The sequence below is a fragment of the Capsella rubella genome, unplaced genomic scaffold, assembly GCF_000375325.1.
Source record: "Capsella rubella cultivar Monte Gargano unplaced genomic scaffold, Caprub1_0 scaffold_7, whole genome shotgun sequence".
Classification (NCBI taxonomy): Eukaryota; Viridiplantae; Streptophyta; class Magnoliopsida; order Brassicales; family Brassicaceae; genus Capsella; species Capsella rubella.
Window position 1 is genome coordinate 13,537,244 of NW_006238917.1, and position 17,650 is coordinate 13,554,893.

At 35.9% G+C, this 17,650-nt stretch overlaps 3 protein-coding genes across 5 annotated transcripts; all 3 read left to right on the forward strand.

Moving 5' to 3' along the window:
• Positions 1–247: 247 nt before the first annotated feature.
• On the forward strand, positions 248–4,919 carry LOC17877464 (adenylate kinase 5, chloroplastic). Its single transcript, XM_006286157.2, has 19 exons — positions 248–530; positions 625–717; positions 1,421–1,549; positions 1,625–1,759; positions 1,870–2,016; positions 2,097–2,171; positions 2,270–2,357; positions 2,721–2,740; positions 2,839–2,967; positions 3,045–3,080; positions 3,170–3,250; positions 3,327–3,465; positions 3,735–3,814; positions 3,903–3,968; positions 4,063–4,092; positions 4,166–4,275; positions 4,349–4,486; positions 4,573–4,602; positions 4,682–4,919. Exons 1-19 carry the CDS (start codon positions 330–332, stop codon positions 4,707–4,709), a joined length of 1,755 nt encoding a protein of 584 aa, XP_006286219.2. The 5' UTR covers positions 248–329; the 3' UTR covers positions 4,710–4,919.
• A 1,195-nt stretch (positions 4,920–6,114) lies between these two features.
• On the forward strand, positions 6,115–14,714 carry LOC17878238 (protein ENHANCED DISEASE RESISTANCE 2). 2 transcript variants are annotated; one of them, XM_023778369.1, is made up of 22 exons: positions 6,115–6,524; positions 6,917–6,991; positions 7,150–7,203; positions 7,507–7,572; positions 7,761–7,819; positions 8,054–8,130; positions 8,679–8,807; positions 9,208–9,242; positions 9,733–9,833; positions 9,904–9,999; positions 10,102–10,178; positions 10,367–10,438; positions 10,910–11,080; positions 11,471–11,664; positions 12,037–12,103; positions 12,528–12,703; positions 13,010–13,111; positions 13,342–13,389; positions 13,730–13,873; positions 13,953–14,048; positions 14,196–14,297; positions 14,417–14,714. In XM_023778369.1, exons 1-22 carry the CDS (start codon positions 6,237–6,239, stop codon positions 14,507–14,509), a joined length of 2,322 nt encoding a protein of 773 aa, XP_023634137.1. In that variant the 5' UTR covers positions 6,115–6,236; the 3' UTR covers positions 14,510–14,714. The 2 variants fall into 2 exon arrangements, with proteins under 2 accessions (XP_023634137.1, XP_006285758.1); XM_006285696.2 differs by having other exon boundaries at positions 10,114–10,178.
• Positions 14,715–15,303: 589 nt separating this feature from the next.
• On the forward strand, positions 15,304–16,275 carry LOC17880536 (extensin-2). Of its 2 annotated transcripts, XM_023778372.1 has the most exons (2): positions 15,304–15,454; positions 15,533–16,275. In XM_023778372.1, exons 1-2 carry the CDS (start codon positions 15,304–15,306, stop codon positions 16,189–16,191), a joined length of 810 nt encoding a protein of 269 aa, XP_023634140.1. In that variant the 3' UTR covers positions 16,192–16,275. The 2 variants fall into 2 exon arrangements, with proteins under 2 accessions (XP_023634140.1, XP_006285273.2); XM_006285211.2 differs by having other exon boundaries at positions 15,304–16,275.
• The last annotated feature ends 1,375 nt before the right edge of the window (positions 16,276–17,650 follow it).

The window sequence follows — 17,650 nt, forward strand, 5'->3', positions numbered from 1 at the left end:
TTTCAAGATTAAAATAAAAATTATAATTTGTATATCATTTTTTTGTAATTGGTAAACTGAAAATAAAAATGTGGAGAAGTTATTAAAAAAAAACCTAAAACTAAGAATAAAAGAGAAATAAACTCTACCCTCTACAGCTCTACTAGACCACAGATACAATCATACACTTGTCATCATCAACATTTTTCATCACAATGGATACGAGTCACGACAAAACATTTGGATATATATTTTTATTTTTTTCCTTCTCCGTTTAGAAAAATCCAGTCCAGAGAAAAATGTTGTATTCATGATCATCCAATCCAACTCACGAAACAAGGATTGTAGCAATGGCGTCTCTTTCTCTCACCTCTGCTCATTTCTCTTCATCTCGCTCCTCTGTTTCCACTTCATCGCTTCCTCCTTCGTCTCCTTCCTTCCCTCTCTTACGCTCACCGATCCGCCGTCGTCACCATAGCCTCCGCCGTCGTCTCTCCTTCTCCGTCGTTCCTCACCGGACTTCTCACTCCTCCTCCACTTCCAATTCTCAGGTATTTCTTCTAATTACTGATTCAATCCAGTTTACTCAAATGTGTAATCATATAATTTGGTCAATTTGGAGAATTAATGTGATTTGGAGTGTAGATTAGGTGTTCGACAAATGAGCCATTGAAGGTGATGATTTCGGGAGCACCTGCTTCGGGTAAAGGTACTCAATGTGAGCTCATTGTGAACAAGGTAATCTATTTCACTTCTCTGTTTCTTGTTTAGTGATTCTCTGTATGACAACACAAATGATACATTGCATTAGTTTGTATAACCATGATAACTAATAAACACCAAATCTTATGGTGTACATGAATCTTTTTCGATATGTTAACATGTATATATGTTTTGGATATCTTTCAATGAAACTCTGCTGGATAGAGAGCTTTTATTAGTGCATCTGTGAGTTTAACATGTGACTACTGTTATCAGTCCATCTTGAATCTTTTGTGATAACAATGGTGTAATTTGGATGTCATGATGCAGTGTAGTTAATTAGATGAGTTAACGAGTAGTCAAGAATGGTGTTCTGACTAAGTATAGTATATACAAAAAGTTGTCTATTTCCGTGAATTCTGTGAAACCAAGAATCCAGAATATGCATTTTATAGTAACAAAACAATGTATATGATCTTCTCTCTGTGTTTAAACACGATGTCGAACTAGAATCTGTGAAACCGTTAAGTAATACGATATGGATGTTGTGTCGTATGAAAAGGAGAACGAGCAGAGCTTGTAAACAACATAGGAAATATCTGCTCTTGTTTTAGTTTTGTAACCCTATTCTTTTTTCTTTTTTTTACCTTCAGCATCTTCACTATGTTTAAGATTATGCTGTTGATGTTTGCATGTTTAGTTGTAGATCATGTCAGGTTTTTCTTTCTTGCCCATGCAGTTTGGTTTGGTGCACATATCAACGGGAGATCTCTTGAGGGCAGAAGTTTCAGCCGGGACAGATATTGGAAAGAGAGCAAAAGAGTTCATGAATTCTGGTAGTTTGGTTCCAGATGAGATTGTTATCGCGGTACTGATTTCACTTACCTTCTTCATATATATATTATTTCTATCATTCTTCCTCTGATATCTACTACTTTTCTAGATGGTGGCTGGAAGATTATCACGTGAAGATGCTAAAGAGAAAGGATGGCTTCTTGATGGATTTCCTCGAAGTTTTGCTCAGGCACAAAGTCTGGACAAACTGAACGTCAAACCTGACATTTTTCTTTTATTAGATGTACGTGCAAATTGCTCTTATTGCGTATGGTATCCATTTTCTCAATAGGTGTTAAAGGCAATATTATATGTGTCTATGGTTCTTTGCTTATTTTCCGTTCTTAATAACAGGTTCCTGATGAAATTCTAATCGACAGATGTGTTGGTAGGAGGTTGGATCCAGTGACTGGAAAAATTTATCACATTAAAAATTACCCTCCAGAATCAGATGAAATTAAAGCAAGACTGGTTACACGCCCTGATGATACAGAGGAGAAGGTAAGACTTAGGACTTATTACTCGCTTCCTCAATCTTTAACTATCTTTAACTGTAATCTCATTTGTTTAGTTTGGTGAAGGTAAAAGCACGTCTGCAGATATACAAACAAAATTCTGAAGCGATTATTTCTGCATACTCGGATGTTATGGTCAAGGTATTAGGCAATTTTTTTCCTTTCTTGCTTTAGTTCTTAAAAGTATTGGGATACCATCATTTATAACTTTGGTTTGGTACCATCCCATTCAAACACAGATTGATGCAAACAGGCCAAAAGAAGTGGTTTTCGAGGAGACGCAGACTCTATTGTCTCAGATACAGTTAAACAGAATGATAAAGACTGGCAAGTAGTCACACATTTGTATATGATTATTTTTCGTGGTGCCATTCTTGATAGCAGGGTCAGTGTTTTCCAGTTCAAGATGAGTTTTCCCAATCTTAACTTTTGTCAAGTCTCTACTTTAGGTTATTTAGAAAATGCTTTCTTCAGTAATCCGTCTCTTTGTGTCCATTAGAAAAAAAAACCCATCTTTATGGTGTTCTTATAGTTTTGATACCATCATTCTTAACTTCCCTTAGTATGTTTGAAGATTTTATGGTCAATCATTCTTTTGTAGGACTAAATTATTCCTTTTACTCCTTGTTTAACTTTGATTTGATTCCCACTGTATGCATGCGACGCTAATTCTGAAACAGGTCCTTGCAGATAAAGCATCTCCTGTTCAGGTTCGTAAATAATACTTCTCTTTGAAGCTACCAAGTAGCAAGTAGAAGGAAGTAAATTTGGAGTTTTTCTTATCTATGTCATGTAACATTTCTTCCAGGATAAATGGAGAGGAATACCGACGAGACTGAATAACATTCCACATTCGAGGGATATCAGGGCTTATTTTTACGAAGATGTCCTGCAAGCCACAATTAGATCTATCAAGGACGGGAACTCACGTCTTCGGGTGAGCTGATCCCCACAAATCTATTTGCAGTGTAGCATGTTAGGTTTGACTTGACTGATACTGTTACAAATGATTAGGTGGACATAAATATCCCAGAGCTAAATCCGGAAATGGTCAGTTATTCATTTCACTAGTTATTTTCTATTATTTCTAATGCTTCACAAGTTTTATCAAAACTCACAAGCTATTGTGATATATATAGGATGTTTACCGGATAGGAACCTTGATGGAACTTGTCCGAACTCTAGCGTTATCATTTGCTGACGATGGAAAACGAGTGAAGGTATACATTGGTTTGGTAGACTCAGTGATGTCTCACTTGGATATTCTCTTTCAGTCAGCTTCTTTCCCCTTTCCAGGTTTGTGTTCAGGGTTCAATGGGGGAAGGTGCACTCGCTGGGATGCCACTGCAGTTGGCAGGCACTAGAAAGATTTTAGAATATATGGACTGGGGTGATGATGAAACTTTGGGAACTTTCGTCAAGCTTGGTGCAATTGGTAACATACGAAACTCAGTACTTTACAAAATATATCGGCAAAACACTAAAAAATACCTCTCGACATTATCATAGTCCATTTTGTCTGAGTTTAGTAACAAGAGAATCTTACAAGAACTGCACCATCTCAGAATATTGTTGTGTGTACACAATCAAACTTGTGATGCATAAGAAGTTAGATATATTTGTCTGGATACAATTAAAAACACATTATCCTGCTCTTTGATTCTTTTGAGGCATATATGAACAAAGCTGTGTCCGCGATGACAGGAGGTAAAGAAGTTGATGAAGACGACGATATATTTATTTTAGTGGCTCCACAAAATGCGGTTGGGAACTGTATTATAGATGTAAGGTGCTTTGAAATGCTAGAAGTAGTCATTCACTTGAACAGAGTCATCTCATCTTATAATAAAATATACTGAATTCTTTTGTTAGGATCTACAAGCGATGACTACTGCTGCTGGGAAAAGGCCAGTTGTACTTATTAATCCTCGCCTCAAGGTACATTTTTGTGTGTATTTTCTATACAAAGATTATGTGGTAAAATTGTTATCTTTTGTGTGTTACATGTTTGATAAAACTTTATTACATTCAGGACTTACCCGCTTCAAGTGGAATAATGCAAGTAAGCACACACAATGATTTCCTAACCATCTGATAGAAAGGTTACATTGCTTATAATTTCCTTGGTGTCTCAGACAATGGGCAGGGAGCAAAGGCTTGAATATGCCTTAACGTTTGACAACTGCTATGTATTCCGGCTCCTCTATTATTTGGGAACACAATACCCGATTATGGGTGCTCTAAGGTACAGTTGTTAGGTTGTGAGGTATTGTTATCAATGTCAATTCATTCTGAATCTTTGACCTGAATTTGGTCAGGATGTCTTATCCTTACCGGTATGAGCTTTACAAGAGGGTGAACGAGGAAGACGGAAAGGAGAAATATGTCTTGCTAGCAACGTTCTCTGAAAGGCCAACCCCTGAGCAAATCGATGATGCCTTCTCTGGAAAATCGCGGTAAAATTGTTTCCAATAGTGCTTCTTAAAACACTGGCTTTATAATCATTTTGAACAATAACTGAGAATGTTTTTTCCACATTCAGGGATCAAAGCAAGAAGCCGTCAGGAATCTGGTAATGAACACGACTTAGTTATACAAATGAGGATGGATATGTGCATGTGTGTAAAGCTAAATGTTAGGGATACTTGCAGGGGGTTCTTGAGCAGCGTGTTTTCGTAAAGCAAGGAAGCTAATGTTGTTGCTCATCTACGAAACCTAGAGTGATGCTGCTACTTTTTGTCCATAGTTTCTCTACTTTGATTATGTCTCAAAGTGTTGATAATCTGAATTTGGGGCAAACGAAATTGTGATTATTGTATTAAATAGTGACACATAACCAAAAGAGTAACCTCACTTTGATACATATATATGAAAGCCAAATCACGTACATCCAAGAACATTCTCGTCTACTACGACGGCTTTGATTTCTAGTTGGTCATCAGTCTCCTAATGGCAGCTAACTTTGATTTCTAGTTGGTAATGCTATGAGCTTTTCTCTATTTTGAGCTTAGGAAACTTCTTCTTCTGATTGGTAGACGAATGGTCTCTATCCGTATTTCCCACATGCAAGGAAAATTGGTACCACTTGTGGCGTTGGATGATAAATCTTTAACCATATTATAAAGTAATTAGATATTATGGCAAAAGCTTGAACTAGTCCTAGCCATATTATAAAGTAACTGGATATTATGGCAAAATCTTAAACTAGTCCTCGGCATTTGGATTTTCGGTTCGATCTCGGTTCAGTATTTTTGGTTTTTGGATCGGATATTGAAATTCAAATTATTATCCATTTGTTTTTTTAAAAGTTTTTTTGTTTGGTCTCGGTTTGCTTCCTTTCCATTTTGGTTTGGTTCGGGAATTTAAATAAGAAACCGATCTAACACCAAAATTATTTTTGAGTTTTTTTTTTTGTTTTGGTTCTAACCAAAAACTTCCGATATTTTGAGTTAATTCAGGTATATTTCGGATATTTTTAGTGTTTTCAAAAAATTTTAAATACTTTTGGTTTGGTTTTGATTCAAGTATTTAGATAATTTGGTTTTTTCGTTTGATTATTTAGTTATCTTTATATTTTTGGAAACTTTTTAGTTTTTCAGTCTAAAATAACTAATACTTTCAGGTAAAGAATTGTATTTCAGATATTTCATATATCTCTTCGGTTCTCGATTTGGTTTTGCTTTGGTACGATTCAGTTTCAGATACTTTTGGATCATAGTTTCAGAGTGTAAAATCTATTCGATTTTTAGTTAATTTTGGTTACACTAATTTCGGTTCGGTTTCCATTCGGCACATTTGGTTTTGTTTTTTTTTTTCACACAAGAATGCAATATCTGTCAACTATTTTGTTTTGGGTAAGTTTTTTTCAACCTTATTAACTGAAAGCGTAATAATGAATTTAACTTTAACTTTATCCAACATGTCCACAATCTCACCTAATTTTTTGTTTTAATGCAGCAAAGTAAGAAAATAGCAAAAACACAAACATACATTAGCATTTACGTGACGTGGAATGTTTATATTGGATAACATAAATTTGTCGTAGAGTAGTAGGCTCAGAATCAATGAACCCAAACCCAACCTCCATAATTGAAGAGGACGAACAAAAAAAAAAAAAAAGTGGATTCTAAAATTGAAAATTGAATGAAGCAACGAACGATTCGAATCTGTGTGTTTCGCGTTTGATTGATCCGGTGGAAGGAGGCGATGACGTCGCCTGGATCGAAGAAAGTTGTTACCGGCGAAGGATCGGAGAAGAATGTTTCCGGGAACCTCGGAAGAGTTAGTTTCACCGGAGATGTTAATGATAGTGGAAGTAGTAGTCGTAGCAGCGGCGGCGGAGAAGGAGGAGGAGGAACCTTTGAGTGTTTTGGATGGGTGTATCATTTGGGTGTGAATAAGATCGGTCATGAGTACTGTAATCTCCGTTTCCTTTTCATTAGAGGCAAATACGTTGAGATGTATAAAAGAGATCCTCACGAGAACCCTGACATTGTAATTCCCTTTCCCTTGATTTTGGTGTTTTCTGGATTTTTTTTTTGGGAATTTTGCTTGAATCTTTAGTATATTTAGTGTTTGAGAATCTGGGTGTTACAAGAAACAACCGTGGCTGTTGAAAATTTTGCTTGGTTGCTTGGAAATTTCATAGGGAACTGTTTCTTTGCTTAGTTTATGAAAATGGTAAGTATATGGTATCTATCAGTAAGAACTGTGTAGGTGTGTTATTGGGTCGTGATCTTTGTTTATCAAGGTTTTTCATGGTTTTGAATCCATTGTTGCATTACTGAAGGATATAGTGCTGTACTTAGATGTTGGTTGGTTGTTTTTTTTTGATGTGTTTTGAAATTCTATTATATCCGTTTGATTTTTTTTTTTTGTTTCTATAGAAACCTATAAGGCGTGGTGTTATAGGGCCGACAATGATGGTTGAAGAGCTAGGACGTCGAAAAGTTAATCAGGGGGTAATTCATTTCAGTCTCAGCTTCTATAACTGCAATCTGCGTAAATTATAGATCTGTTTTTCCCTGTTTTGCATATTAGTTGTATGCTCTTATAAATGAGAGTTTGAGTCTAAATGAAACAAGTACACTTACTAGTTTATTTCTATTGTATTTTGTAGGATGTGTACGTGATAAGGTTCTATAACCGGTTGGACGAGTCTAAAAAAGGAGAAGTAAGTTCAATTTCCATCTTTGCAATATACTTGTGACAAATGCTTGTGCCAAATGCTCACTATACTTAAAGCTTGCCACTGTGAACATGATGAGTTTGCTCTGTGGAAGGCCTACGATTTGTTTTGTGTAATTGCACACTTGGATGAACCAATTAGTTAACTTTTTGAGCAAATGCCTTGAAGTTCGTTTGTAAACAGTTTTGTTACCATGAAAGTACATATCAGAATCTAGAATTATATTGTTTCTAGATTAACCCAGGTGCATTAAATAACTTTTTTTTCTTTCTGGAAACTGTATTTTAGATTGCTTGTGCTACTGCTGGAGAAGCCTTGAAATGGGTGGAGGCTTTTGAGGAAGCAAAACAGCAGGTACTACGGAGACTGTGTCCAAGTTGTATAGCATCATGTAATGTATTGAAGTTTTCCTTGCATATGATTGGCTACTTTTACAGTTCATTTTGCTATTGTTGGAGCATTAATATAATGCTTATTGGGATGAGGTATTAGCTATAACTTTCAAAATAAATTCCGATTACTGCTTTATCCTGTTTTGGAAGGCGGAATATGCACTATCGAGAGGCGGAAGCACAAGAACGAAGTTAAGCGTGGAGGCCAAGTATGATCTAATTATCATATTATTAGTGCCTTAGATGATATTTACTAGTAGCTACTTAATTCCTGTTTTGGGGGACTAACTGTTCAATTACGGAGAAGATGAGGCTCTTCCAACAGAAAATGCATAACATTCTGATGTTATAGTCTCTGTTCTTAACCAGATGAGATTGTCTCCAATAGTAAAAGTCCACTACGTACTGCTGAATCACACTCTTGTATTTTTTGTTTTTTGAAGCATCGATCTGGAAGGACATCGACCTAGAGTAAGGCGTTATGCTTATGGGTTAAAAAAGCTTATCCGAATTGGGCAAGGTAATATGCTTTATCTCAAGTTTATGGACTTGTTTAGCTCCAGAATCTTCCACAAGTATGCCTAAACGTTCAGACATGGTTTTTCAAAAGAGGAAGTGAAAATGCTGTCATGTTATTTAGTCAACTTTCTCATATATATAGTGTATAATTTGTGTAGTAGCTTATAAAGGAATCGTCAAATCTTACATTTTAAAAAAGTTACTCTAGAATTCTTTGCTATTTCCTAATCCCCCCTATCTTTGTGTTGGGCACATGCAAAATGATATACTGGGGTAATGTGTGTGCTAAAGATTCTGATTATTTCTCATAAAACTAGATCGATACCATATTCAAATATATATTATCCTCATCTCCTCTATATATTATTGAAACAATAGTTATAATCCTTCAATTCTTGAGTTTATTATGCATTGATAGGTCTGGTTCCTTAGTTAAATTGATTTCTTAATATCTTTATCAAGTGGTTATTCATGAACAAGACTAGGGTTCACCTGATAGTTACTTTTCGTCCAAAACAAAGATGTGTGATTATGTTCTTAAACTGACAGGTCCAGAGACTCTTTTGAGGCAATCCTCTACCTTGGTTAATGAGGTCAGAGGTGATGGTTTCTACGAGGGTGGTGACAATGGAGATGCAATCGAGGCACATATGTGGAAATGTGTACGTACAATCAATGGTATGTTTGGCAGTACACAGTCGAGTTTTGATATCAGACAACCTACTCATAACAGTTTTTCATCTACTGAACCAATAGTGGGGTCAATTAGAATGTCCCATTTATTTACGCGATAACCATGCTTTAAAATGCATTTAATGTGGTGTCTCCTTTTTATTATGTATACTTCTCTATCATTTATAATTGTAGTAGACTCATAAAAACTGAAAGAATGCAGACATACTTGTCCAGTTTATTTAGGTGGCTGTTTTTAATCACTAATCTGAAGGTTGTATGGTAATATAGTAGTCCTTATTGTTCAGAATTTCGAGACTATAATGCCTAAACATGTTGATCTTTTTCTTTGCTTGCTCTTTATACATAACATTCAATTATATATTTTTCTGTATATTGTTTGCAGGTGTTAGGATTTTTGAAGATGTGGCTAACTTCAAGGTATATTTACTTTTATTCAGAGAATACATTTCCAACTATAGCAGAACTGCTTGGATTATAAATTCGGACCAATGAGAAGAGATTGGTCTACGGGTTGAAAAAGCCATTAGTACATTGGTGTGGGAGACGATTGGGTCTTTTGTCCTTCTGAATTGCGTTAAATTATTCCCAGAGGAATGGAAACTGAACCATCTTATTTTATTCTTCCATTATAATATTTGCTATCTTGTGATTTGCATCTTACTAATTCTTATTGGCAAGGTAACAATTTTAAATTAGATCCTATAACTAAGTTTTCTCATCTCCAGAACTTATGCATTTATAATAATAGCGATAATTTATGTCAAGCTAAGGTGAAAATTAATATTTGTACTTGGTTGTTTTGCAACTGGTAGTTCACTGGGAAGACCTGTAATTGGCTGTATTCAATTATTTGTTGAATGCTTAGAAGGCCCCTCAGGTAGTCAGGTTCTGATCAATTCTTCTTTAGGCTGGTCGAGGAGTTCTTGTGAAAGCAGTTGCTGTAGTTGAAGCTAGTGCAGATTCTGTGTTCGAAGTGCTTTTGAATATTGACAAACAACAAAGATACGAGTAAGCTCATTTCTTTGAATATATAGATAGATGTCTTTTGGTACTTGGACCTTTCTAACTATCCACACAGGTGGGATGCAGTAACAGGTGATTCAGAAAAGATAGACTCATACGAGGGCCACTATGATGTTATTTACTGTGTATACGATCCTAAATATCTTTCACGGTATGTTGTTTAGGCATGTTGTATATTTTTTTGCATCTATCACTTCATTCAGTGAATAGCTTTACACTTACAGTTTTTTCATTAAACTGATTGGTTAAATAGTATCTTCTGCAGATGGCAATCGAAGAGAGACTTTATCTTCTCTAGACAGTGGGTTCGTGGGCAAGACGGAACATATAGTAAGTAGAGAACAATCTATTCTAGATATTTTTTTCTTTACCAATCTGGTGTCTGGTTTGTCTATGCATAATGGTAGAGATTAATATAAGCCATGTCACTAGGTGGTTAGTGAAGTGTTTGGGCTGTAGTTGTATTTAATTGAATATCTCAAGCTATTCATTTTCTCATGCTGTATTTTTGTATGCAGCAATCTTACAATTTCCAGCAGTACATAAGAAACGGCCTCCAAAGTCTGGATATCGACGAACAGATATTACACGTAAGATATTTTCTTTTAACCTTTCTTTTCGTAGTGTTTGCCTTTTTCACTATGCTGCATGTCTGGTGGCAATACAGTCTCCTTGTTACTATGCAAGTGTTTCCAACACTAATCTGTTCTGAATTGGTACTTCTATAGCCAGAGGTTCTGTGTATACTTAGTTGCTTGTGCTTACTTGCCCATCTGTCTCTGCAATTGTGTTGTGTTCTGCAGCTAGCTTACAAAATCTAGAACTGAATTTTAGGCTTGGGGAAATTTTATTGGCTTGTAAACCATATCATATGGGATGCTGGTCTAGTGTTTTATTCTACTGTCTTTCCATTTTTACTTACTTTATTGTATATGTTGCCTTTCTTCTTACTCACTGAATCTGTAGTGCTCTTGCTTACTGTGGACTTACACAATGCCTATCAAGGTATATACCCCATTCTTCTAAAACTTCCATTTCTTTTTTGTTCTTGTTGATTTTAGCATCCACTTGGGAAATCAGAAGCTTAAAAAAGCGCAGCGATGCAGAGACTGCAAGTTGTCTTGTCACACATATGCTAGAAATCCACTCTAAACGTTGGTGCAAATGGAAGAGAACTAGCTACTCAAAGTTTGAAAAGACTATTCCATATGCATTACTTCTCCAAGTAGCAGGTTAGATGCATGACTATCTCCTTCCAGATCTTATTTTAGAGTATGAACACAAAAAATGAGTAAGAAGTCGAGATGTTATCTTTGTGGTATATATAACATCTATTGAGAAATGGAGACTCTTGTGAGCACATCTGAAGATTTATTTGTCTTGTGATATAGATTAGCGTTCACTATCCACACTTGTTTGGGATAAGTATACATGTATTATGCTTCGTGTTTGCAACAATTGGAAGTTTCTTTTTTGGGCATAGAAACTAATAAGCTTTAGCTGGCATGCTATTAAAAGTATATGCCTGAACTCTGACTACATTAGATGTCACAAGTTCCACACGGGTTTTGTTTCAAGTTCTACATGGTTTTTGTTTCAAGTTCTTGTTAATGGTATATCAGGTCTGAAGGAGTACATTGGAGCAAACCCAGCCTTCAAGTATGAAACTTCTGCAACGGTTATAGAGTCCAAGTTACCAGATGTCTCCAATGGTGAATATGTAGATGAGGAAATGGAGGAGCAGTTTTATGATGCCACAGACTCATCATCTGATGAAGAGGAAAGCGATGAAGATGATGACGAGCAGGACAATAAGGTAACTACTTGGTTTTGATATCTTCTTGTCAATATAGAAATTTTTTTCATATTTACAAAATAAAGAATCATGGAGAGAAATAAAACACTCAGAAGATCTTCTTAATCTAATCCTTAACCAGAAGGATTAAAATAAAACACCCAAAAACACAGAAAGCGTTTCTCTTGGTATAAACAGGTAACTCCTTGGGAAAACTGATAAACCTCCTAATCACTGCCTATACTTCAGCCCTAGATATACTAAAATGAAAAGGCAAAAAGCTGTTCTAAGATGTTCAAAGTTCCTAAGAAATATTTGTGCCCATGAGGTGAGAAAGTTGTATTGAAATTATTAAAATAATATTGAATTCTGTTGTTTCAATGTTAAAAACAGGAGATAAAAGTAAAACTGAAGAATGTTTCATGGGCAATTGCTAGTTTATCTTTGAAGCGGCCTAAAGGTTTTCTCTTTACTTTTTTTGCTAGTCCATTAAGTTTTCCAACGACTAAGTATACCAATGACTCACATAGGTAGTATAATGGAATCAATATATGTATGATTTATATCTATAATAAGTAACTTGAGGACCTCTTATCAGTATTTGTTCCCAAAGTTAATCAAAAGTTTCAGAGTGTATGGCTTGATATGTATATGCAAGCATTTTGTTTACAAAGAACTACTTTATTTAGATGAGAATGAAAAAATCTATATAGGTGTTGTAGTTACCATTTTGTAACTAGTCCATTCTTGAGTTCTATGTCAGGAAAAAGGGAACAACTTGTAAATATACAAACATTTAAAACAAATTAGAATTAAAAAGCATTTTTCTATATTGTTTTACAATCTCAGTGTGCATTAATATAGCAGCTCTATTTTGACATTAGCTCCAGGCGCAAGTAATGTATTAGACGCTAGTGTTGGTCCTGTGACTATCGACCCAAGTCAGTTCCAAGGATCCCTGCGCAAAGGAAATGGTGATAAGGACTCAAATTGCTGGAACTCTCCTAGTGGCATGGGGTTTATGATTAGGGGAAAGACCTACCTAAAAGATAATGCAAAGGTAACTTTGAAATTCTTGCACCTACGTTAATATTCTATAGTTGATTTCAGACATTGTTTGAAATGGAATAGAAAACAATGAGGGGCATGTTTTGTAGAAATATTCTCCTTGACTTAACGATATTACTCAACTTCTTCTGATATACTGATTTCAGTTTCTTTATATCTCTCAACTTAGGGTACAACTGTGCGTATTAGTTTTCCAGATTGATTTTCTGATTCTCGAGTTGGATTATCTAACAAAGTCTCTTCAACAATTGTTTCCTCATGTTAAACTGTGCAAATTTAATCTATGGTGTAATTTAAGGTGATGGGCGGGGAGCCCCTTCTGACACTTGTATCCGTGGACTGGTTTAAAGTTGATAAAGCTGTAGACAACATCGCCCTGCATCCGAAATGTCTTGTCCAGGTACTCCCTTGAACCGTCTTTAACTAGCACTTGCGGCCCCCTTTCCTATTAAAAACCATTGTTAAGTGCGACTTGTCATCGGACCTCAATTTATCATCCAGCATTGTATGCCATTTTCGCATTGTGGCTAAGTCTGGTGATACTCTTTAAGTTATCAATGAGTTGAAGCGTGTATTATATAGTCTCCCCGTGGTTGAATGTGCCTGATTTGAAAGTTTTCTCTATTGTAGTCAGACGCTGGGAAAAAGCTGCCATTCATTCTAGTCATCAATCTTCAGGTTTGAATACTATCTGCAACATAAACTCTATATGTATATGTCAGTCTTTTTATTAAAAGTTTGTTTGAATAGGGAAGCGCTAATGTCTAGTTGGAAAATACCTCAACCTAAATGATTAAGCTTTTAATGAATATTGTGTCGCTAAACCATTCATTCGTCTTTGATTATCTGTAAAAATGTGTCACACATATTTTCTCGTATTTTGGAATTGTGATTGTGATTGTGATAGTAAAATCACAATTTATAACCAATCATTTTTCCCTACTTAAAGGCTATCTAACTCTTATGGGTCAAGTTAGTATCTGAAAGAAGTCAAAACGTTTTTTTTCCCCCTTTTCAGGTACCAGCAAAGCCTAACTATTGTCTGGTACTCTACTATGCTGCGGATCGACCTGTAAACAAGTCTTCATCCCTGGGAAAATTTGTGGACGGGAGTGACAGTTACCGTGACGCAAGATTTAAGCTAATTCCAAGTATTGTTCAGGTAAGTAAACTCTTCTCTTCACGTCCCCTCTGAAATATAGTAATCTTAATTACATTGTAACAGCCATGGTGAATCACAGGGATATTGGATGGTCAAGCGTGCTGTTGGAACAAAAGCCTGCTTGCTCGGTAAAGCTGTAACCTGCAAGTACCTGAGGCAGGATAATTTTTTGGAGGTATAATAGTTTCTAGTTTTCTCGTTCTTTCATTGCAATAGATATGTCCAAAAAAACACAGTACATGTCCTATATAAAGACGCATGATCATGTAGACAATTATTACACACATAGTTGCTGAGTTCTTATGAAATCGTGGTGCTGCAGATTGATGTAGATATTGGATCATCGGCTGTCGCGAGGAGCGTTATTGGTCTGGTCCTTGGTTATGTCACAAGCCTCATTGTTGATCTTGCCATCTTGATCGAGGTTCGTTTAGAGTCTCACTGCTGGAGTTATCATATCTTTATACAGGAGTGCTTAAACTTTTAGTTTGAATGCAATCATCGGTTAGATAGTTACATGTTCAACTCCAAATGCAAATGCAGGGAAAGGAGGAAACCGATCTGCCAGAGTATATCCTTGGGACAGTTCGACTTAACCGAATAGAGCTGGACTCAGCCGTATCATTGGAGGGTTGAAATATGATCGAGGAATAAAGATTTGTTGGATTGCGACAATCACATTGCCTTTCTTAAACTCATTGATTCAATTACTGCAGGTATGAGAACAGACAATGCCAACTAAAAACATATGTCTTGTCATGGATTGCGACTTGTTTAAATCGAGACAAAAAGAGATCAATAATGAAAGATTGAACTTCAAAAAAGTTCTTCTTTTCTTTCAGAGATGTTCTTTACATATAAGTTATAATTTAAAGCATTAACAAAGGATATGTGCTTTTGTTGCCACAAAACATTTAAAGAAGCATATGCATATGTAAACAACGAGAAATGAGAATTATAGAGTTTTTTATTCATAGAACATTGAATTTATGTGTTTATATGATGTTTGCATAATCATCCTTCAGCAATAAGAAACATGACCCAAAACTCTTATGGTATCAATCTAAATAGCATGTGAATGTGATACATAAAGTAATACCTTCGTTATGGCTAAACAATTTTTCAGTAAACTTGTTCTTTATGTTCTTAAAACAAGTTAAGTCAATATACATGAAACAGAATAATATGAAAACATCTTAAGCCTATTGAAAGTTGCTAGAGAATCTAATAATTATTCATACATCCCACACATCACTATTTTCCAACAAAAAACAACTTAGCACGTCCTCTAGATGTATTTCAAAGTGCCATACACGAACCCAAGTTGGGAAGATACTATAATATTTACCCACACATAAGAAAAAGACTATATAAAGGACTTTCATTTCCAAGTAAATCATAACCAAAACAAAGAAACCAAAAGAGTAGGGATGAGTATTATGATCTCCTCAAGAATGGTGGGACGAGTGCATTGCATGGTTTATGTCGTGGTCTTGAGTGCCATCGCGGCTACAGTGACAGCATATCCTTACTCCTCCCCTCAAACACCCCAATACAGTTCTCCGGTTTACAAACACGAATCACCTTATTCATCACCTAAAAAGTATTCTCCATACTATTCGGCATCACCTCCAACTCCACTACAATATAGAAGACAAGGTCCTAAGCACACCCCACATTCGAAACCATATGTTTACACATCTCCACCACCACCGACTTACTACTCCCCTTCTCCTAAAGTAGACTACAAGTCGCCACCTCCACCATACGTCTACAGCTCCCCACCACCACCTTATTACTCTCCTTCCCCAAAGGTTGATTACAAGTCTCCACCTCCCCCATACGTCTACAGCTCCCCACCACCACCTTATTACTCTCCATCCCCAAAGGTCGACTACAAGTCTCCACCTCCACCATACGTCTACAGCTCTCCTCCACCACCTTATTACTCTCCTTCCCCAAAGGTTGATTACAAGTCTCCACCTCCACCATATGTCTACAGTTCCCCACCGCCACCATATTACTCTCCATCTCCAAAGGTCAACTACAAGTCTCCACCTCCACCATACGTGTACAGCTCCCCACCACCACCTTATTACTCTCCATCCCCAAAGGTCGACTACAAGTCCCCACCTCCACCATACGTCTATAGCTCCCCACCACCACCTTATTACTCTCCTTCTCCTAAGGTCAACTACAAGTCTCTACCTCCCCCATACGTCTACAGCTCCCCACCACCACCTTATTACTCTCCTTCTCCTAAGGTCGACTACAAGTCTCCATCTCCACCATATGTCCCAAAGACACCTTACTATTGAATTGGTTTATAACCTTGCATGGTTGCAATAATTATTTTCTTATTGATTTTGTCCCTTGTTACACCCTTTTTCTTATATTGTTATTTGAGTCTTCTGAATTTATTTTTTTGTTACACTATCTCTTGAAGATTTTATGTAACCTATAAATTTTTATTTGGCTATTTTTTAAAAATACATTTGTTATTTAATATTTGTGCGAATTAGCTAGAACTTTGCAATATAAAACCTATGTATCGTACTTGGTATTTTACTATACACTACAATATATAGCTTGTGCCTGGTATTTGGAGCTGAATGTATGTGCAATTTATATGAATCTTAAAATCTTTGAAGAAACATGCTTAATCACATGATAGGGAAACAAAATTATTCCTTACACTTAAAAGTATGCAGTATTCTGAATTTTAACTAGCTTTATCCCTTGAGTTGCTTGTTACAAGTGTCTAGCTTTATATCATAATATATATTGATGATATTATCATTGTCTTACCAATAGTATTTCTTGGTCAAGGATAAATAGTGAGCTTAGCTATTCTCTTGGTGTTGAAGCATAACGTCCTAATGCTATTCTCTTACTAACATATCAATGGCATAATAACATCATGGTGCACACCAAAATGATTGTATCAAAGCCATCCTCATACCATGACTATTTTTCTTTTTAATGAGATTAAATGAACACCAGATGGTTGTTGGGAATCCAGATTCGAGACAGGTCAGTCGCCTTTGCTATGAACAAACTCTCTTAGTTCATGCCTTTTCCTACGTCGCTATCTTGTTCACGGTTGTTTAATTATTGTAATAATGTTGGTGTCTAATATTAATGATCTTATGTTCTGACCACAAGTCATATGAAGAGAGATTGATCGTACCATTTATCACTTCCTTTGATTTGTCTAAGTGCATTGAATTGACATCGAATATTTGGCTAATCAATACACTACTCTGAACACTAATTACAACAAAATAGATTAAGTGGAATCAAATGACTAATGAGAGGAAGACGGAGAAAAACGAAATAGTAGATAATCGAAGCCGTTAGAACTTGCCGAAGACGATATATGGAGACCATTAAGGTGAGATCGATGATGATAGAGACGTAGATCGATGATGACAAAGACATAAATCTATGAGAAAGATATTACAGAATTATCCCGCAAAATTATCCCGCATAAGCAAGGGTTTTAAAAAAGATTTACAAGTGTTTTAAAGGCATTTAAAAGGGTTTAAAAGGGGTTTTAAAGGATTTACACGAGTTTTAAAGCATTATAGATGTTTTCAAAAATTTTTATTAAAGGATTTACATCGATTTCTAATGGGTTTTAGAAGTTTATATGATTTTTAAAGGGTTTAAAGGAGGTTTAAAGGATTTTTAAGGGTTTTTAAAGATTTACAAGGTGTTTGGGTTTACAAGGATTTTCAAAAGGATGTACAAGGTCTTATAAAGTTTTAAATGGTT